This window comes from Staurois parvus, unplaced genomic scaffold (genome assembly GCF_062004578.1).
Source record: "Staurois parvus isolate SC_StPar_1 unplaced genomic scaffold, SC_StPar_1.0 ptg000436l, whole genome shotgun sequence".
Lineage (NCBI taxonomy): Eukaryota > Metazoa > Chordata > Amphibia > Anura > Ranidae > Staurois > Staurois parvus.
In genome coordinates this window covers 5,568,322-5,591,763 of record NW_028318232.1, presented here as the reverse complement: position 1 = coordinate 5,591,763, position 23,442 = coordinate 5,568,322, and the positions used below count along the sequence as shown (strand labels likewise).

At 42.7% G+C, this 23,442-nt stretch overlaps 1 protein-coding gene across 1 annotated transcript in view; it reads left to right on the top strand.

Moving 5' to 3' along the window:
• LOC149454184 (cytochrome P450 2D15-like) overlaps positions 1 to 23,442 on the top strand; it is a 160,187-nt gene that overhangs the window by 122,610 nt on the left and 14,135 nt on the right. Inside the window, exon 7 of the mRNA XM_089687706.1 lies at positions 2,875 to 3,062. Within this exon, the coding sequence (XP_089543832.1) occupies positions 2,875 to 3,062 (188 nt within the window). The remainder of the gene's footprint in view (positions 1 to 2,874; positions 3,063 to 23,442) is intronic.

The following is a 23,442-nucleotide window of genomic DNA, read 5'->3' as shown; positions in this document are numbered from 1 at the left end:
GTACAAAATACCAAGTGGTATTCCAAATACAGAGCATGGCTTTTAGTCTTTCTTGCAGCTTGCAAATTGCAGCAGTTGTAGTATAGAGCAAGACTAAAATTCCCTTGGCAAAGGAAAGTTGGTAAGGGTAATAAACACTTTTGAGTCCAGAAGGTTGCCTGCGAGTCCAAATCGTGAAGTGAGAGTGGAACCTTAAAGCCCAACTCTGGAAAATTTGAGCATCTTATTCTTTTAGTGGACTGTATCGCAGTGCAGGGGTTAACTGCTTGTTTAGGTCAAGGGGTATAGAAAAGAAAATGTACTTACCAAATCCTCCTCTTCTGCACTGCTAGACCAGTCCCCACAGCATCTTCTCACCAGAGCTGTGCATTGATGAAGTGATGACGCCGAGGGACAGTCCACTGCTGGACCATAGATGAGTACCATCTGGCAGGAGAGCAGAGGATCAGGTAAGTAAAAGTGCTGTTACTCTCCCCTAGTATAAACAATCAGTTAATCTGTGTAGTGTGGTGCAGCCCTACGCAAAAGGGAGAATTTTTAGATTTCCGCAAGCTGAGCTTTAAACAAGTGCTTTCCAAAATTATTTAGTAAATAATAATAATAATAATCAAACAACAGCATGAAAAATAAATTATCCATGCAAGGCATTAATTTCTTTTTCAGAGAACAAACTGTCCATAATATTTTCCAAAACTTCCTGTGTCCTCTGTGTGAAAACTTCCACCAGCACAATACATCCCAAAGGGGATGAACTCATTGAGCCTTGTTTACCACCTAAAAAAAAAAATAGATAGGTTTATGAGAGCTTTATGTTGCCGACAGGGGCGGAATGACAACTCATGGGGCCCCGAGGCAATAGGGGATCATGGGGATCCCAGGCAATAGGGGATCATGGGGCCCCTGTGTCCTCACCCACACTCAAACCACACTCAGAAAAGGCTAAGAAAGGTACCAGGGGCATCTCATGGGGCCCCCTACTGACCCTGGGCCCTCGGGCAGTGCCCCAGTTCCCAAATGGTCAATCTGCCCCTGGTTGCCCCAACAAAGCATGGGATGTTATAGAATCCCAATCCTCCCCAACTTTCCCTTTACTGGCTCTATTTATATCCACAAATACCAATAAATAGGAAAAACATTTTTCTTTTAAACTCCTTAAAATAATGTAAAACTCACATTTGTCAAGTCCTAACTCAGCACTAATGTAGATTGTTTCATCCTGTAAAAGGGTCACTAGCACCGCACATCTATCTCCCTACTGGCATCTTCCCCACCCCTCTAAAACTTGCACTGATTACATTGGTGCTTAAAAAGCCATTGGATTCCACTAATCTGAACAATATAAGGCCCATCTGCTTGCTCCCACTTACCACCAAACTCCCAGAATGCCTAGTCTACAGTCATCTAAGCTGCTATGTCCCTGAGAGCAACTTTATTGACCTCTTACAATCTGGCCTTTGCCCACAGGTCTGCACAGAAACTTCCCTTCTAAAACACACTAACAACTTACTAACCAATGGCCACTAATCAGTACTCTTCATATTAGACCTTTTCTGGTGTCTTCCACACAGTTGACTACCCCCTCCTCCTCAAAAAACTTTACTCCTTGATCTCCAATTCTGTTTTTATCTGGTTCTCCTATCTAAACACCTTTTCAACATCACCATCACCTACAACTCTACCTGCTCCTCTCCTCCTCCTTTTTCCTTAAGGTTTCCACAAGGCTCTGTCCTCAGACCCCTTCCAAATTTTCTACCTACACATTTTCCTATGGTCAGTTGATTACTTCATATGGATTTCAATGCCATTTCTATGCTGACAATGCCCAAATCAATCTCTGTACAGCACACCCCTTCAGTTGGCTTGTGAATCACTGATCTACTAACTGGATGTCAAGCCACTCCCTAAAAGTTAATCTTTACAAAACTGCCCCCAGCTACATCACCATCCTAATCTCAAAATATCTACTAAACATTTCACTTTGCTCCTTCCAAGGCCACCTGCTCTATAGCTCTCTTGTCATCTACTTCCATGCTTGCCTTGAGGACTTCTCCAGAGCCTCTCCACTCCTCTTGAACCCTCTACCTCAACCTGTACGGCTATATCCTACTCTGCCTCTAGTTAGCAACTGAATTTTACTTTCCCAATCAACTCATCCCCACACAGCTACTTCCATTTGTATCACTTCCCTCTAGATTATAAGCAGGGCTCTATAACCTTCCTGTCTTAAATTGTATAGTAAGTGCATTTTATTTGCACTTTATTTTGTTAAGTGCCAAGCAAACAGTTGGCACTTTATAAATCTTGTATAATCATAATAATAATTATTATTATTATTATTATGCTGCTGGTCAGTGATAACATGCCCACCTGTTGCTGGTCAGTGAAGAAGTGTTTCTACATTGGTTTGATTTACCATCAGGCTGTGTATTCCTCTGCCCAGTGCTATCTTCATATAACAGAGCAAATCACTCTGACACATTATATTACCTTTGTTCTCCTTTCTGAGAAAATCCTGTCACAGGAGTTTGCAACAACCACTAGCTAGTAAGCTAGTAAGTAAAAATCATATCACAAATAGTATAGGTGCAACATCCTCAGAACACACAGGAACCTTTCGCAGGCATGTGACCACAGATATACTTTCTTCTTTGTTCTGTATTGGTCTTTCTAAACCCAGGATGCTAAGCATGAGAACAATGACATATGCCCCTGCACTGTCGCAACTTTGTATTTGCACCTTATCTAAAGAATGGTTTGTAACATGTTTGTCCTAAACAATAAAATATTGTTTTGTTTTTTATACTTTATTTTATTTTTGTTAAGCCACTCAAATGTATTATACATTAATATTTAGTGATATATGATCTGATTTAGCCAAAGTCCATGAAGAAATTGACCGAGTGATTGGAAGAGAGAGAAAACCAACAATGGAAGATCTCCTTGAAATGCCATATACTAATGCTGTGATTCATGAAATACAGCGCTGTGGGGATATAAGTCCCTTAGCTTTGCCCCATATGACCTACAGAGACATGGAAATTCAAGGATATTTTTTACCAAAGGTAAAGCTGTATTTATAGGTACCTAAACATATTACTCATCTGCTCTATATTTAGGAAAACGTGTTGTTGAAACCCTTAGCAGGTTTTTATTGCAGGCCTTTCATTTTGAAAATGCTAGTTGGCTGATTGTCATGCTAGCCCTCTTGCTTCAATATTTTGAGTCACTGACCCAGATCAAATTTGCAGGTAAGGACTTCTGACTTTGTTCTGACCATTGAAGCTAGAAAGTCATAAAACAACATTGCATTTGGGTATATAATTTTATAACTGCTTGACCTAAATATAATTTCAGGGAAACTAATCTAAACACAATCTATTTTTTTATAATATAATTAATACTTTTTATGACAGGATACAAACATAGAAATGCAAAGAGCAAAAAAAACAATGCATACTGTATATAGTAACAATAATGCATAGGACAAAAGAAGTTTAGTGAGTAGCTCACATATAAGAACCATTAAAGCGTATCATACAAGCCATCAAGTAAACACAAGACAATCTAATGTTACATTTAATTTGGGGTAAATTAGATAATAAACTTTAATCTGGATCACTTTCTCTCATTATAATATCACATTTCTTCTCACAAAGAAGGAAGATTTGTTTGCATCAGAGACACGGGAAAGGACCTTAATAGTGAGGTCAGATATAGTCTTTTAACATTAATATAGTTACAGCTCATTTAAATTCCACTGTCACTGCAGTTCATTTTGTCTTAGTTACGAAAGCTAGGAATGAAGTTTAGGTTTTCTCCTACTATGGATTTGGGGTAAATCCTTCAGGTCTGAGATTTGCCTTCCCAGAGGCTTCATGTGCCAATTTCCTCCTCTTGTAAATGGTGAAGGTCCACCCATTATAGATGTAGCTGTTGGTGGTTCTCTACAGAAAAAAAACACTGGGCCCTCAGTTCTCTCTGTCTGGCTGTATGCAGGCCATTCAAACTACACATGCACAAGACCACGCACTGTGCATGCCTGCAGTTTGAACAGCCCTGAACAACCACTACTAAGCTCAACAGGAGCCAGGAGAGAATGTACAGTGCACAGTTTGAACGGGCTGAAGTGGCCAATAGGGGGCACATCATTGTGATAGTCAGCCGTCCTGAAAACAGCAGGACAGAAGAAAATGAGGAGCCAGAATTTTTTCTAGAGAGGCCCTCCAACACCTGTAACACCTCATACAGCTTTAAGACCCTAACATGCTATACAGAGGGATTTTAAGTTAAAAAAAAAAATAACAAACATGCTATACTTACCTGCTCTGTGCAATTCTATTGCTTCCCTGATTATCTTCTTCTTAGGTCCTCCCAGGCACTTCTTGCTCCTCCTCTTTTCGGTGTGCCGCCATAGGGAGCCACCTCATATTGTGGAACATGGCTTGCCCTTGCCCCTTGCTCTCTTGTCAAAGGATTTGACTGACAGCAGTGGGAGTCAATGGCTCCCGCTGCCTCAACAAAGCCTGTGGGAGCAGGGAGAGCCACTAGATGGGGCACAGTACTGAATACCTAAAATTTGTGGTAAAATACCCGATAGTGTTTTTCAAAAAATATTTTTGAAATTCACAAAAAAAGCTACTAAAATAAGGAAAGTGGTATTTCATCGAAATATGCAGTATTTATTTCATGAAACCATGTGGTATTTTATCTCATTTGATATCCAGTGGTATGTATACAGTGGAGAAGAATTAGAACCTCTGTCAATTTTTATTTCTAATAAAGAGTTAAAATTAAATAAACCATAGAAAACTGCCCTGCATACAAGTGCATCTCAATAACTTAGAATATCATTACAAAGTTAATTTATTTCAGTAATTCAATTTAAAAAGTGAAACTCATATTTAATAGATTCACTCACTACACACAGAGTGATATATTTCAAACATTTATTTCCTTTAATTTTGAGGATTATGGCTTACAGCTAGTGAAAACCCAAAATTCAGTATCTCAAAAAATTAGAATATTGTGGAAAAGTTCCATAATGTAGACTCATGGTGTACCACTCTAATCAGCAAATTAACTCAAAACACCTGTAAAGGTTTCTTGAGCCTTTAAATGGTCTCTCGGTCTGTTCAGTAGGTTACACAATCATGGGGAAGACTGCTGACAGTTGTCCAGAAGACAGCCATTGACGCCCTCTACAAGGAGGATAAGTCACAGAAGGTCACTGCTAAAGAAGCTGGCTGTTTACAGACTGATATATCCAAGCATATTAATGGAAAGTTGTGTACAAGGAAAAAAAAAAAGTGGTAGAAAAAGGTGCACATGCAAAAGCCTTGAGAGGATTGTGAAGCAAAGGTCAGTCAAGAATTCGGGGGAGATTCACAAGGAGTAGACTATGGCTGGTGTCAGTGTTTCCAGTGCCACCACACACAGACGTATCCAGGACATGGGCTACAACTGTCACATTACTTGTGTCAAGTCACCCCTGAACAAGAGACAACTTCAGAAGCGTCTTACCTGAGCTAAGGATAAAAAAGGACTGGACTGTTGCTCAGTGGTACAAAGTCCTCTTTTCAGATGAAAGTAAATTTTGCATTTAATTTGTAAGTCAAGGTCCCAGATTCTGGAGGAAGAGTGGAGAGGCACAGAATCAAAGTTATATGAGGTCCAGTGTGCGGTTCCACAGTCAGTGATGATTTGCGGAGCCATGTAATCTGCTGGTATTGGTCAACTGTGTTTTATCAAGTCTAAAGTGAGTGCAGCCTTTTACCAAGGAATTCTAGAGCAGTCATGCTTCCCTCTGCTGACCAGCTTTATGGAGATGCTGATTTCATTTTCCAGCAGGACTTGGCACTTGGCCACACTGCCAAAAGTACCAATACCTGGTTTAATGATTAGCATATCACTGTGTTTGATTGGCCAGCAAACTCACCTGATCTAATCCCCATAGAGAATCTGTGGGGTATTGTCAAAAGGAAGATGAGAGACAGCAGACCCAACAATGCAGACGAGCTGAAGGCCGCTATTAAAGCAACCTGGGCTACAATAACACCTCAGCAGTGCCACAGGCCGATCGCCTCCATACCACACCACATTACATATACTTACATAGTTAGTCTGGCTGACAAAAAGACAAAAGTCCATCCAGTTCAACAATAAAAAAAGTTATAATTCTACACCCACAGTTGTTCCAGAGGAAGGCAAAAAACCCAGCAAAGCATGATCCAATTTGCTTCTACAGGGGAAAAAATTCCTTCCTGATTCTCCGAGAGGCATCCAAGAAAGAATCCAGGTCTTTTTTAAAGCAATTCACTGAGCTGGCCAGAACCAACTCTTGAGGGAGTCTATTGCACAGTTCTTACTATGAAGAAACCTTTCCGTGTTTGGAGATTCACTATATGAACCACTGTTGCATTTATACATGTTGATCATATCCCCCCTTAATCTCCTCTTCTCAAGAGAGAATAAATTCAGTTCCTCTAATATTTCCTCATAGCTGAGCTCCTCCATGCCTCTTATCAGTTTGGTTGCATTCTCTGTACTTTCTCCAGTTCCCCAATGTTCTTTTTGTGAATTGGTGCCCAAAATTGAACTGCATATTCCAGATGAGGTTTAATGATTTGTACAGGGGTAAAAGGATATCTCTCTCTCTGGAGTCCATACCTCTTTAAATACAAGAGAGGATTTTGCTCACTTTAGAACCCGCAGCTTGGCATTGCATGCAATTATTAAGCTTGTGATCTACCAGAACTCCCAGATCCTTCTCCACCATTGATTCCCCCAGTTGTACTCCCCCCTAGTATGTATGTATGTATGTATGTATGATGTATGCATAGTCTTAGCCCCCCCAAGTGCATAACCTTACATTTAAAACATTAAATCTCATTTGCTACATAGTTGCCCAATTAAACAGTACATTGAGGTCGGCTTGTAATTTGAAGACATCCTGTAAGGACGTTATTCCACTGCACAGCTTGGTGTCATCTGCAAAGACTGAAATGGGATTTTGAATCATAGACTGTCACGTACCTGATGGGAGACTGAAACACACGGGAACAAGCAGGACACGGGGGAGCTGAAGACCAGTCAGCACCTAACATGGGTAGAGACACTCTTTAAATAGCCCGTCTGGCGCCAATCTTCGCCTTGCGTGTGCACGTGCGTGAACGTGCGCGTGATCGCGCATTTCTGCGCGCATGTGCACAACCGACAACTCTTCTCTGGGAGTTCCTATGCGCATTTCTAATCGCGATTCGTCTTGCCGGAAACCCCTTACATTGCCCCCCCCCTTAGGGGCAGCATCCAGATGCCCACTAGGGCTCGTTTTTCAGGGTGAAGATGGAGGTAGGCTTGAACTAACCGTGGGGCATGGACATTAGTGGATGGCTCCCGGGAATTATCCTCTGGACCATAGCCTTTCCATTTAATGAAAAACTGGGTCTGTGCGCCTCTCTTTCTACAATCCAGGATAGCCTCTACCTCTTATTCTTCATTTCCCTGAACCAGTAGTGGACCAGGAGTCTCCGGATCTCGACTGGGAAATCCACTTGGAATATGTGGATTAGCAGGGAGCAATGGAACACCAGATGAATCTTCATATTTGCAGGTAGCTTTAACTCGAAAGCTACAGGGTTAACTTTTCTCTTAATAGTAAATGGTCCCAGGTACCTTGGACCAAGCTTTCTCGAAGGACAATTCAACTTTAGATTAACCATGGATAACGAGACTTTATCTCCTTGTTTCAGATTTAAGTTGCCCCTTCTCCTTCTGTCGAAAATTTTTTTGTTACTCGCTTGAGCTTCTGAAATGGTTTTTTGCAATATTCGACCGTTCCTACTGAGGAAATCCATCCTTTCTTGTACTGCCGGGACAGCGGGTTCCACTGGTATTTCCGGAAGGAAGGAGGGGTGATATCCATAGTTGGAGTAAAAAGGGGACTGTTTGGTAGCAGAGTGAATGGAGTTATTGTATGCGAACTCTGCTAACGGAAGGAGAGATACCCAGTCATCTTGTGAATAATATGAGAAGCATCGGAGATAGTGTTCCAGAGTTTGGTTTGTCCTCTCGGTTTGTCCATTTGTTTGTGGATGGTATGCAGAGGAGAAGCGCAATTCGATCTCTAGTGCCTCACACAGAGCTTTCCAGAACTTGGATGTAAACTGTACTCCTCGATCGGACGCAATATTGATAGGAATGCCATGCAATCTTACTATCACTTTGATGAAGGCAGAAGCAGTTTCAGCAGCAGGAGTCCCTTTCAAGGTAATGAAGTGAGCCATCTTTGATAGGCGGTCAACCACCACAAAAATAGTGGTGAATCCCTCCGATGGGGGAAGTTCCACAATAAAATCCATAGAGATCATATTCCATGGTTTGTCCGGTACGGGCAAAGATTCCAATAGGCCCCAGGTCTTGGCTTTGTCAGACTTGTTTCGAAGACAAACTGCACAAGATCTAACATAGTTCTGGCAATCTTTCATTGAGTTTGGCCACCAGAAGGAACGGGAGACCAAATTTGAGGTCTTGTGGATCCCGAAGTGAGGGGTGATCCTGACACCTTTTGAGGATAAGAGTCCTGAGTTGTTCAGGCACAAAGATTTGTTCCTTATGAAGATACAGACCGTCTCTTAGCTGAAGATGCATCTCTATGGGGGGTGGATGATCGTCCACCACTTCTCTTATTTGTGTTACAAGATCTGTTTGCAGAAGTAAAAAGTTTTTAGCTGGCAGAATCGTGTCACATTCAGACTGTACAATTGGATCATGAAACACGGGAGAGTGTGCCGGGCTTACCGTTCTTTGATCCTGGACGGTATGTCAAATGAAAGACAAAGCGGGAAAGAATAGTGCTCATCTTGCTTGTCATGGCCTTAGATGTTTTGCCGTTCTTAAATATTCAAGATTCTTGTGGTCCGTGAAAATGAGAATAGGATGGGAAGCTCCCTCCAGTAAGTAGCACCTTAAGTTCCTCAAGCGCTGCCTTGGTGGCTAACAGCTCTCTGTTTCCCACATCATAGTTCCTTTCAGTGGCATTTAGCTGTCTGGAGAAAAATGCAACAGGATGCAGAAGGGTAGAGACACTCTTTAAATAGCCCATCTGGCGCCAATCTTCGCCTTGCGTGTGCACGTTCGTGAACGTGCGCGTGATCGTGCATTTCTGCGCGCATGTGCACAACCGACAACTCTTCTCCGGGAGTTCCTATGCGCATTTCTAATCGCGATTCGTCTTGCCGGAAATCCCTTACATTGCCCCCCCTTAGGGGCAGCATCCAGATGCCCACTAGGGCTCGTTTTTCAGGGTTAAGTTGGAGGTAGGCTTGAACTAACCGTGGGGCATGGACATTAGTGGATGGCTAATTCAAGATTCTTGTGGTCTGTGAAAACCACATCATAGTTCCTTTCAGAGGCATTTAGCTGTCTGGAGAAAAATGCAACAGGATGCAGAGGGCATTTGAGTCCCTGTCGTGACAAAATGGCTCCCACAGCATTCTCAGAAGCGTCTACTTCAAGGACAAAGGCTAAAGCAGGATCTGGGTGCTTCAGATAGGTGCAGAGGTGAACAAGGTCTTTAATTGTTCAAAGGCTGCTTGGGCCTCAGGAGTCCACCTGAAGGTAGCATGTTGCCTGGTTAGCTGTGTTACTGGTGCAATGATCCCAGAAAAGTTTTTAATGAATTTCCTGTAAAAGTTTGCAAATCCTACAAAATATTGCACTGCTTTCTTGTCTCTTGGAACGGGCCATTCTAACACAGAGGACACCTTCTGGGGGTCCATAGCAATGCCCTCGGGGGTGATCACAAGTTTGAGGAACTGAATGGTCTGCCTCTCAAACTCACATTTTTCAGCCTTTGCGTTGAGGTGATGTTGGCGTAATCTATCCAGAGTCTTTTTTACATGATCCCGATGTCTTTCAATTGAACTGGAAAAAACTAGGATATCATCCAAGTAAACGATAATAAATAGATCCAGATAGTCCCGAAATATATCGTTTACAAAATGTTGCTGGGGCATTACAGAGACCAAAAGGCATCACCAGGTATTCAAAATGCGAAGGTGTGTTTGAAAGGCCATCTTCCATTCGTCTCCTTCACTAATTCTAACTAGATTGTAAGCGCCCCTCAGATCTCGTTTTGAAAAGATACATGCCCCTCATAGCCTTTGGAATAACTGAGGAATTAGAGGAAGGGGATAGCGATTTTTGACAGTTATCTTATTCAGATCACGGTAGTCCACACAAGGTCTGAGGGTGTGATCCTTCTTTTCAACAAAGAAGATGCCAGCTCCTGATGATGTAGAGGGCCAAATAAACCCTTTTTCCAAGCTCTCATCAATATAACCCCGGAGGACCTCTATTTCTACTTCGGATAGAGGGTAAATTCGCCCAAAAGGAATTTCGTCGCCGGGCAGGAGCTCAATAGGACAATCATAGGAGCGATTTGGAGGAAGAGTATTGGCAGTCTTCTTGTTAAATACATCCAGATAATCATGGTAAACAACAGGGACGAGTTTCATTGTCTCGGGATCAGGGTGGATATTAAGAAGAGGAGTTGCTGTGCTTGGTTCTTTAGGAATACAGTGATTTAGACAGTAATCAGAAGGAAAAAGGATCTCTCCAGACAACCAATTGATGGATGGGTTGTATGCTTTTAGCCAGGGCCTGCCGAGAATAACTGGAAATATCGGAGAAGTAATACTATCCAGACAAAGAAATTCCTGGTGTCCCGAGGAGGAGTGGCATAACATTGGCATGGTCTCTTGTGTCACAGGACCAGAACTGATACCAGAGCCATCAGCTAGATGGACCAAAAGTCTTTGTGCCTTACTACGGAGAGGAATCTTATTTTGGGTAGCGAAGTGTGCATCCATGAAACAACTACAGGCACCAGAGTCTATAATGGCCGGGACTGTGATCGTCCTTTCGGCCAGTTGTAATTGAAGGTGGAAGGAGAGATGCGTTTGGCTTGCTCCTTGGGGAAGCATCATATAGAACCAGCTAGGAGAGGGCTTATGAGGTTTTACTGGACACGTCAATACATAGTGACCTGCGTCACCACAGTAGAGACAGAGATTGAACTTCTGTTGAAGACGTTCTGCAGAGGACAACGGTGGTCTTCAAAAGCTCCTTATAGACTAATTAAGATGTTCTCCTTTATTGATAAGTAACTCTGATGGGACAGCAGTCGTAGAGGGCACAGGGGTCCTATTTCTGAACATATCAATATCTCTCCATTAGTCTTCTTATCCTGTCTCTCCTGGATCCGACGATCAATGTGGATAGCCAAGTCTATCAGGTTCTCTAGCCGGGTAGGTGCCCCCACTCAGACAAGCTCATCTTTCAGGGTGTCAGAAAGGCCAAGACAGAACTGGTAGCGGAGAGCAGACTCATTCCATTGATTGTCAGAACTCAATATGCGGAAATCGGTAACATATTCCTCAATAGGCCTTTGGCCCTGCTGTAGTTTATTGAGCATAGATTCAGCAGTCTGACGCAGGAAAGGATCAGCATAGAGTTGTGCCATTGCTGTGAAAAAAAGAGTCCACCGAAGTTAGAGCTGGATCGTGTTGCTCACGAAGGTGGTGTGCCCAGGATTGGGGTTCATTCTTAAGGAGTGAGACAATGAACCCCACTTTGGTGCTTGGTGATGTAAAGGTTCTTGGAAGCAGGTAAAAATATAACTCGCAGGAGTTGCGAAAAGTTTGGAACTTCCTGCGGTTTCCCGTGAAAAATTTAGGCATAGGCACCCGGGGTTCCAGTAGGGAAGGAGTTCCAAGAATCATACTGAACTCTGTTTGAGTAGTTACATCTGAGACTGCAGAGAGGTCCATGGCTGTGGGGTCATTAGACTCAGTTAGTAGTTGACTCTCCAGATGTTTAAGGTTTCTTTGCAAATCTTGCACTAAGTAAAACAAGGCAGATACTGATTGACAAATGTCCCCCAATGCAGAGACCTCCCTTTCAGACTCCATCATTGGCTGAATGGTACTGTCACAGGAGACTGAAATGACGAGGTCGGCCTCACTTGTGTCACTAACCCTGACCCCACTGGAGTTGGAACAAAGGGAGTCTAGGGACTAGGGGGACAAGAGCGCCAGTAGTTGTTGTTTGCAGCTCTTGCAGATGATGACCTTGGAGGACTGATGATCTTCTGATTCAGGCACAGTAGTAACAAGCAGAGCAGGTCTTGTAGATTGCCAGGCGTGCACCAGAGCAAGGCAGGCAGTGAAGGTAAGAGACAGGAGCAGTGTCATAGGAATAGCCAGGGTCATCAACAGTCGGCAGCACGTAAAGAATCAGAAGAAAAGCCGAAGCAGAGCCGAAGTCGGGAACCAGTATCAATCAGGAGAGCAATCAGTCAGGTCAGGAACAAGCCGGGTCAGTAACAAAGGAATCACACGGGAACAAGCAGGACACGGGGGAGCTGAAGACCAGTCAGCACCTAACATGGGCAGAGACACTCTTTAAATAGCCCATCTGGCGCCAATCTTCATCGTGCGTGAGCGCAATCGCGCATTTCTGCGCGCATGCGCACAACCGACAACTCTTCTCCGGGAGTTCCTATGCACATGCGTATTTCTAATCGTGATACGTCTTGACGAAAATCCCTTACACAGACCCTATATTGTTTATAAATGTTTTAAAAAATAAGGGTCCCAACACTGAACCTTGGGATATACCACTGACAACCCTATACCATGCAGAGTATGAATCATTAACCACTACTGTTTGAATACGACCTTTTAGCCAGTTTTCTATACATTTACATAGAGATTTTTCCAAACCTTACACATTAGCCGTGTGTGGAGAACTGTGTCAAACGCTTTTGCAAAATCCAAGTATACCACGTCCACCGCCACCCCTCTGTCCAAGGTTTTGCTCGCCTCCTCAGATTTGTTTGATAACTTCTGTCTTTCATGAATCCATGCTGTCTATTGCTTACAACATTTTTTTCCAGCAAGAACTCATCTATGTGGTCTTTTAATAAACTCTCCAGTATCTTCCCAATTATAGATGTTACACTAACAGTTCTATAATTACTTGGTAAAGATTTTGACCCCTTTTTAAATATTGGCACATTAGCCTTATGCCAATTCAGTGGTACTATGCCAGTCATTAAAGAGTCCCTAAAAATTAGAAACAATGGCTTTGAAATGACAGAGCTCAATTCTTTATGGACCCGTGGGTGTATGCCATCCTGTCCAGGTGCTTTATTCACCTTTATTCTGTCTAAATATTTTTGGATCATATCAATTGTGAGCCAATGTGGATCATCTGGAGCTGTGTCAATACCATGCCCGTTATGGACAAGAGCTCCCCATGCTCCTTTGTATACACAGAGCTGAAGAAGTTATTTAATAACTTTGCCTTCTCTTTGTCCCCTTTCACCCACTCTAGTTTATTTTGTAAAAGGACCTACATGCTCGGACTGGACCTCGTTACTATTAATATATTTGAAGAATTTTTGGGGGATGGTCCTGCTATCTTTTGCAATCTGTAGTTAGTTTTCAACTTTTGCTGCCTTTATTTCCTTTTTGCATATTCTGCTATATTCTTTGTAATGCTTAAACAATGATAGTGTTCCTTCATTTTTATATTTAATAAAAGCTCTTTTCTTATTATCTATAGCTTTTTTAACTTTGGCCATAAGCCACATAGGTTTGATTTTTAGCCTTTTAAAGTTGTTGCCCCTGGGAATATATTTTGCAGTGTGTTCACATACAGTCTTTTTGAAGAATTCCCATTTCTGTGTTGTGTTCATTGATGCCAGTATTCCCTCCCAGTCTAAGTCTTGGAGAGCAGCTCTCAGCCTTGGAAAATTAGCTCTTAACATTAAGCCTTTTATTTTTCCTGTATGTGCTTGCTGTTTACAGCTAACAAATGAAATCATGTTATGGTCACGGCTACCCAGATGTTCTTTTATATGGACATCCGTAATAAGCTCTGCATGGTTTGATATTATAAGGGTCCGGCAGAGCATCATTCCTAGTTGGGGCCTCTATGAACTGCACCATAAAATTGTCCTGTAGTAGGTTTAAAAATATTTGCCTTTTAACTGTTCCTGCAGTACCATTTCTCCAGTCAATTTCCAGGTAGTTAAAATCCCCCATTATTATCATCACTGTCCCAGACCTTGCAGCCCTTTCAATCTGTGCAAGGAGCTGAGTCTCCACCTCCTCAATAACACTGGGAGGCCTATACCAAACTCCAATGATTACCTTTGTAGTTCACACTCGCTCTGAGATCACTTCTTATAGAGACCGACACCACCACCTTTCCTATTTACCCTGTCTCTCCGAAAGAGAACATAGACAGGAATATTAATGGCCCAGTCATGTGAAGAATGAAGCCAAAATTCAGCAATACCAATTAAATCATAGTTCTCTTCATGCACCAAAGTCTCCAACTCACCTATTTTGCTTGGAAGACTTCTGGCATTGGTGAACAAACACCTTAATTCATTGACACCTTGTGCACACGTATTTTTCATATTTTTTATTTTCATACAAAATGGTACCAATTCCAATGGTTGTCTGTAACATGGGAACCTTCTTATCTGCCATAGCCCTCCTCCCATGTTTTCCCATTCCACCCACCAATAAGTACTGACCCCTGTCTGATCTGTCTACCCCGTTATAATCTAATTCTCCCTCCCCCTCGATCCTATACGTCCTCCCCCCTCAATCCTAGTATAAATACTCCAACAGCCTTCCCATAAACCTCTCCCCCAGCACAGTAAACCCCTTCCATTTAGGTGCAAACCATCTCTAGCATATAGGTTCCACCCAATAAAAAAGTCAGCCCAGTTCTCCAAAAACCCACATCCTTCCTTCTTACACCAGGTCCTTAGCCATGCATTGAGTTCTCTAATTTCCCTCTGTCTTATATAAGTTGCGCCTGGTACAGGTAATATTTCAGAGAATATCACCTTGGAGGTCCTTCCATTCAACCTACAGACTAGTTCTTTAAAATTGATCCTTAAGCAGCCTCCGCCTTCCATGTATTCTGTCATTTGTTCCAACATGGACCAAGACAGCTGGGTCATGCCCAGCCCCTCCCAGTAATTTATCAACCTGGTCCACCACATGCCAAACCCTGGCACCAGGGAGATCTCAAACCATTTGGTTGAGGCGATCCTGGTAACAAATTATTCCATCAGTCCTTCTGATTATAGAATCCCCTACTACCAACTGTCTAGGCCTTCCTGCACTACCTACACCACCCCTCCCTGATGGTCTACCCTCCTGGCTATTAGGGATAGCAGTGACATCTAGGAACGCCACCCCTGAGCCTTCCACCCCCACATCTTCATCCAACTTGGCAAATCTGTTTAGTTGCACAAACCCATTGATGCAGTAATTCATGCAAAAGGAGCCCCAACCAAGTATTGACTGCATACTATACGTGGACATACTTTTCAGTAGATCAACATTTCTGTATTAAAAATCCTTTTTTTATTGGTCTTATGTAATATTCAAATTTTCTGAGTTACCTAATTTTGGGTTGTCACTAGCTGTAAGCAGGACAGGTGCTTTCACTAGGCAAACTAGGCAGCCTCCTAGGGCACACTGCTACCTAAAGGCGCCTGGGTGCAGCACTCTCTCTGTGTGGCCTATGGACCTCTTGTATGAATTCTTAATTTTGCTGCAGAGTTCCCCTCTCCCCATACACAGGGAATGATGGTATCTTTACTTTGCACAATTGTCTCACAACACATGACAGTATTCCAAGTAGCAGTGAAGTGTTGGCTCCCCCTAGGATGGGAAGTTATGACATTAGCCTAGGTGACCAGCAGTCTCTGATCAGAGGATCGGTACATACACCTCCAGTACACACGATCATTCAGCTATAACAGGGAGACAGCTAGTGACCGAATGGGGAGTGTCCAGCACTGGCTCCACCTTCTTCTACACAGCTGGAGCCAATCAATAGGTGGGGGTGTGTTCTGGATTCAGGGTTAACGCTATTTAAGTAGGATGATTGGGGCCCGATGTGTATGAGAGGGAAGCGGTGTAGTGCTGGGAGGCCACCTGTCCTCACTGAGAGCCACAGCCTGGATTCTGCACCCCGGCAGGAGCCATCAGAGGTGAGCCGAGCCTAGGAGGATGGCAGGTCATGGAGGTGATGGGAGGAGGAGGAGGAGGGGGTAAACAATGGTCTTGGTGAGGGGAGCAAATGCTGATTGATTGTGTGGGACAACCCCACGTCATGAATGATCCTTCAAATGAGGGGAGGGGAGGCAAAGGAAGAGGATGGGTGTCTGGGGCCAGTATAGCAGCTGAGCTGCCACTCCTTCCAGTGTTCCTCTCAGTCCCTTACTGCAAGCTGGCTGGTAGCTGCTGATCACTGTCTTTTTTTTTTCTTTGTTTCTCTGTCTGATTGGTGAATACAGAATTTATATTTGGTTAATATATATTTTGTCTAAGTGCAGAAAAGTGACCAAAAGGTCATTAAAATCCCCCCACCGGGGGACTTTGAAGGCAGAAAATATGAAAACATGCAATGTATTTAAAAGACGAATAGTCAATCTTTATTATTAGTGCCAAAAATTAGCCAAATGGACAATTGAACAGGATAAAACATGAGTGAGCCAATATATACCCAGAAGCATTAGAAATACAGCAATATAGATACATGTCTTGATTGGCAGTGGTATAATCTTCCCATAATTCCCAACATGTTTCCGAACATGAGTTCCTTCTTCAGGGGAAAATCACTGGTATAGTGATACTACAATACAACAATGTCATATCAATGATTACATACAATAGAAGTTACAACATATAATCAGAATTGTAGACAAATATTAAACACGGCAAAATAATGTATGTAGATGCCTCTATAGGTACAAAGACATACAATTATTAGCTGTATCTGTATAACTTGTTTTGAAATGGACATTCAAAACAAAGCAATAAGACCGACTTCAGACATGAGATCTTTAAATAGACGTCTCCAACTCCCACTGGGTCACTGTAAGGATCCCAATGGGGCACCACCCAGAGGAAAGGCCAATCTATATAAAATATATGCAGAGGCGTCCTTAGGGTTGGTGTCACCCGATGCTGTAACACTTGGTGACACCCCCTCCGATGATCCCTGCAGAATGGATCGGATCTGCGGATTGAGCATAATGGATCGGACTCCGATCCATTATGCTCAATCCGCGGATCCGATCCATCCTGCGGGGATCGCCGGCTTTCTTTACAACTTACCTTTTATTGGTGCGGGTCTGGTGTCACCCCATATAGGTTGCATGCCAATGATCCCCGCAAGATCGTCAGCATACAACCTATATGAGGTGACACCACACTCGCTCCAAAAAAAGGTAAGTTGTAAAGAAAGCTGACGATCCATCCTGCGGGGATCATGAGCTTGCTTTACAACTTACCTTTTTGTGGAGCAGGTCCAGTGTCACCCCCTGCAGTCGGTGTCACCCAGTGCGGACCGCACCCCCCGCACCTGCCTCTGTACGCCACTGAATATATATGTGTCAACTAAAGTTTGGCTAACTAGCCAGGTGAATATATGCATATATACTGCGAACCAAAAATTAAATACCAATAGGGTTGATGGTGATGAGATGTTAGTGCAGTGGCACAGTAAATCCACAGAAAGTGTGGCGTAAAGCTGACATCTATAGGACACATAAAAATGGACCTGTTTAATGGTGTCAGCAAAAAAATGTATATACCATGTCTAAGGCGTCACAATAAGAGAGAGAAGTTGGACTAGAATAGAAAGCAAACATGATACCTTGTCACAGCAGTAAGTCAATCACCACAGGAGTTGTGCCCTGCAAAGAAGTCAAGCAGTGAGTGACTGAATAATGAGTATATATGGGTAAAGGAAGGGGAGGGTAGTCCTCTATGGTGGCCAATGGTGTCCCTAAACAAGGAGGCATCCACTGCACAGGTGCACTGCAGTGCAGCATACACCCTGTGATCCCCAGGCATTGCGGTGTGACCGCATGAAGAGGGTATGTGATGACGTCATGCGTCACCATGCCTCCAGCATGTGCAGGGCGGCCACCACGCCGGAAATGGGCAGACAATGGCAAAGGGGACACATCTGATGCCCGGAAACCGAGCGCGGAGGCTCCTCCGCCAGGCCGGATGAAACAAACAGTCCTCCCCGGGGGAACAAAGGTCCAGAGGCAACGGGAGAAACCTGCACACGCCGAACCTGAGAGGAGGAAGAAAAAAAAAAAAAGAAAAGAAGAAAATTATATGATCTCAAAAATAAATGGAAAAGTGTATTAAAATTCTGAAATTGACAAAAGTAACACATGGGAGGCATATGCATACATACATAAGGAGAAGGGCATATAGATTTAAAGTGTTATAAAAAAAAAAACACACACAACACACTAATTTACACACACACACACAACAATATCTGCACATTCAGAGATAGAAATAGATATGGAAGCAATAACACATACCCCATAATGCAGGGCTTAAAATTTTGAGTCTTGACCTACTAGCCAGGCACAAACCTTACTCTCCACCAGTTGCCCCACCCAACCTTGCCCATGTCCACCTCCAACCCCACCCCCGTCCCCCAACCACACCCCCTTAAAGCTTATGAAATTACATTTTTCTTTAGAATAAAGAGTCCAAAATATAAAAAAACCTGCAATTATAACATAGCTTTATTATGTCAATTTAAACATAACAGCAATAGCTTAATAGCAATAGGGTGCAATCAAAATATCAAAGTTTTACAGCTTTAAACCTGTAGTGAACATTTTGTATTTTTTTTATTTATCTCCTGCAGCTTTAAAAAGAGACTTTAGTAACTAAAGTCTCTTTTAAAAGATGTAAGTTTAGTTTACAGAAGTATAGCATAAGAAAAAGTGCTTATTTTAATACCAAAAAACATGGCATAATAGTTACTGTAAACATGTTGTATTTTTATCTCCAGCAGACACCTTAGAGAAGTGTGGCATTAAGAAAAAAAGTGCCTCTTTTGATGGCCAAAAAACATTGCATAAAACAATAATAGTAAACATTTTGCATTTTTTTTTATCTCCAGCATCTTATTAAAAGAGAGTTTAGAGAATTAGTGCATTAAGAGAAAACAAAAAAGTGCTTATTTAGATGCCAAAAAACATGGCATAATAATAGTAAACATTTTACCAAAGATGTGCTAATAGAGCAGCCATGGTTTGTGTTGTACAGCAGGACCAAGACTTGTGTAATACTCTTTTTCTGATGCAAAATACCACTTCAATGGCTGTATGTGGATTGCAATCTATTCCATGAAGAAAAAAAACACATCAAAAAAATCATGTTTTGGATGACAAAAAGCAGTAGGAAGCTAGTTTCACATCACGTTTTCCTATGGTTTTCGTTCTACAGCAGGACCAAGCCTTGTGTAATGTCCCCTTTCTGATGAAAAATACCACTTATCAATGGCTGTGTTTGGATTGTAATCTTTTAGTGGTGGTCCATTAACAGCAATCATCAAAAGATCATCCAAAGTCTCCAGTGTCAGTGATGACCGATAGACCGCCTTTATTCTGTTTTGGTAGCTAAAGCCACGTTCACATGAGGTGGTTGTTGGGGGAAGTATGGCACAGAAATTGAATAGAGGGAGTATGTTGCTGAATCTTTCTTTCTGCTGATTCAATCTTTTCAGAGTCTCATTAAAAGAGAGTCCATTTTGAATGGAGAGTTTTAGGTCAGCCTACTCTGTTTCTAACAGGTCAATTTTGTCTTCAAAATGATTAGCAAAAACATGTTTTGCAATTCTGTGCAATTCAGTCAATCCAAAGTTGAGGATGTGTGCTTTGTCTGGCCAAGACACGCTGTTAAATATATTGAAAGATTGTACAATATTTGAGGAGAATGAGGAAAGCCTCAAAATTAAATATATTTCTGCTTTGGCCAATATTGGCCAAGATTGACGTATAGACTGAAATTCTCTGTCACCAGCTTGAAGGTTGGTCAGCTGCAGTCCATGTAGTTTTCCATCTTCTGTAAGCTTACTAAGAAATTCAAGTTCGTTTTTTCCTTTCCCATCAGAAAGATCCTGAAGAGTTTTAACTGCATGTTCTAGTTTGTTTTTAACCTGACAGATCATAAATTCCTTGTTCTGAAGACCCTCTGACAATGGTTTCAGCTTGCTATAAAAATTGAATAGGAAATGCAAAAGTTTCACAAACTTCAGCTGTTTCAGGCCTTTCAGGATGCCTTTAACTTTAGCAGATTCAGATGATCCCTCAGTTGATATCTGCTCAAAATGGCTCACTACTGTCTTCCAGTTTTGCAGAAAAACATGCAAGGCCTCAACTTTGCTGCATAACCAGCGCACTATGTGTACATCTTTAATTTTCAAGATTTCCTTAAAGTGTTTGCGAGATCTAAGTTACATAAGGCGTTTTGCTGAGCAATGATATTTGAAAACACACTGCACCACCTCATCGAATGTTTGTAGGTATGGCATTTCCTTGCAAACATCCAAGATCGCAAGCTGCAAGCGATGAGCCACACAATGTATCCTGATCATCTGTGGGCAGACTTCTTTCATCTGGACTGCTAAACCTGACTTGTGGCCAAGCATGCTTAAAGCTCCATCCGTTCCCAAGCCTGCAACCCATGAAGAGCCTCTGTAATTAAGATGCAAATTATCCATAAAGGCAGTCAATCCTTTGAAATAACCTTCGGCAGTAGCATTTTCTAGTGCAAATGTGCCCCAAAAAAAAAATCTTCTTTGACGTCTCCTTTTAAAACATAACGGACATAAATGTTTGCATGTTCAGTGTAGGTTCGATCTGTAGATCCGTCAATCATGATGCCAACAAAAGGTGACTTTTTAATGTTTGCCTCAAGACTTTCTCTGATTATTCTTGCAATTTAATGAATTAATTGTTTGCATTGAACATTACTTCCATATTTCTGCAGAACTGGCACATCTAGTTTGGCACTTAATGTTAATAAATCAGGGAAATCTAGAAATGGCTTTTCACATTTAGCTACGTAATAAGCAATGTTAAACGTGTGTCATGTGCTGAAACATTGCTGCGTCAATTTTTCTGATACACATAGCTAAAAGGTCTTTCTTCAGAGTTGTCTCTAGCTTTTGCCTTATCAATATTCTCTTTGTGTTTATTATATTTGTCATGCCATACAAAAGTTTCCCTTTTAAATGGAGCTTTTACGCCATTTGCCCATTTTTCATCTGAAATTTGGGGGAACCGACTGCAAACTTTACATATAACTGTATCATTTTCCTTGGAGTAAGAAAGCCATGAAAACGGATCCAGCCAATGTGTACTAAAACAGCGTTTTTTTCACAGTCTTTCCAGCATCATCATCATTTGTCTTTTTAGTCATTACGGCAGTGGAAGTTTGTGGCAAACCACAACTATTAACTGAATTAGCTATTGATTAATTTTCTTTTTCTATAGGGTTTGACTGGGACTCCACAATAGTAGAATGATCTTTTTCTGTAAAAAACAAATCTTAATTTGCTCTGTTTCATGTGCAGTGTAAACAAGGAGACCAAAAAAAAAAAAAAAGGAAAAAACACCTCACAGGCATGAGATATGGGTTGAATACTGGAAATTAGGACCACTATTTTGTATTACACCTGGGTTGCTACAGATGACTCAGGCTGAGGAAGGTCCTCCATGACATGTAATCATGCTAGTTGCACTGTCAAGGCTTGTCTTGGCTGCCTACAGGCCTTTCTGCTGGCTGAGCCTATTAAAACGCTGGTCTGCTTGGCTGGCCTGATTAATGGCTGGCCTGCTTAAAAGGCTGGTCTGCTTGAAGGCAGCTCAATGGCAATTCAGATTAAACAAGGCAATTCAGCTCAAAGGCAATTCAGATTAAACAAGGCAGTTCAGCTCAAAGGCAGTTCAGATTAAACAAAAGCAGTTCACGTTAAACAAAGGCAGTTCAGCCCAACGCCACTTCAGCCCAACGTCAGTTGTTCAGCCCAACGGCAGTTGTTCAGCCCAACGGCAGTTGTTCAGCCCAACGGCAGTTGTTCAGCCCAACGGCAGTTGTTCAGCCCAACGCCACTTCAGCCCAATGGCAGTAGTTCAGCCCAACGCCACTTCAGCCCAAAGGCTGGTCTGATTGAAGGCTCCTCTGGTGGCTCGGTGTGTCTGCTGGCTGGGCAGGAGCAAGGTGGAGCACATCTGCTTGCTTGGTGGGTCTGTCCACACATTACAGTGGTGACCCTAGGAAAATAAACAGGGTGCATATAAGATACCACAGTCAAAACTGGAAGGGCACTGATAATTTTCACCACTACCATATGAGGATGTGTTCCTCTGCATAGTCAGCTACCCTACCACTTTTATTTTTATTTTAAATTCAATTTGTAGCTGATTGTGCATAGGTATGCTGTGTTTTTTTTTTCTTTTCTTTTTTACTTGAAATATTTAGGCCCCAGAGAGCAGCACTAAAATGGCAGTTGTTTTTTTTTTAATGTTGTTGGTGTTTTTTTTTTTTTTTACTCTTTTCGAAATCATTTTGCCCCCAGAGCGCTGCACAAAAAATGTAATTTACCTTAAGCTGGCGGGTGTAGTGATGTGCACCGTTGGCTTGTCTCTCCATCACATGTCCCCCACGCCAGTGTAGAGCGGGCCTCTCCTCGTGTCCCCCAAGGTGGTGTAGAGCGGGCCTCTCCTCGTGTTCCCCAAGGCGGTCGAGAGCGGGCCTCTCCTCGTGTCCCCCAAGGCGGTCGAGAGTGGGCCTCGTGTCCCCCAAGACGGTCGAGAGCGGGTCTCGTGTCATGTCCCCCAAGGCGGTCGAGAGCGAACCTCTCCACGTGTCCCCCAAGGCGGTCGAGAGCGGGCCTCGTGTCCCCCAAGGCGGTCGAGAGCGAGCCTCTCCTCGTGTCCTCCGCGACAGAGGAGAGCGGAACTCTCCTTGAGTCCCCCACGGCGGGGGAGAGGGTGTCTCTCTCAGTGGAGGAGAGCGGACCTCTCCTGCACCTGTCCCCTCAGCGGCACTGCCAGTGTAATGGCATTGCCGACTAATCCAGAAACCGGAAGTTGGAAACCGGAACTCGGCTTCACAATGAGGCTTGGAGTGCAGGTGCAGCCGCTCCATCATCTGTGCTCGCCACACAAGAATTTCTCCTCGCATTTGGCAAGCCGCTTTTTCAAGCCCTGCCATAATGCATACATATGAATACAAAACAAATTGTGCGGTCATGCAACACTGTACCCATATGAACTTTTTTATCATTGTTTTCACACAAATAGAGCTTTCTTTTGGTGGTATTTAATCATCACTGGGTGTTTTATTTTTTGCAAAGTTTCTATTATAAAATTTTGAAAACAGGCATTTTTTCTCCTTCACTGATGTCCTTTGATGAGGCTGCACTGATAGGCAGCATTGGTGAGCATTGATGTGGAGGCAATGATGTGCACTAATAGGCAGCACTGAAGGGCACTGACTGGTGGCACAGATTGGCAGCACT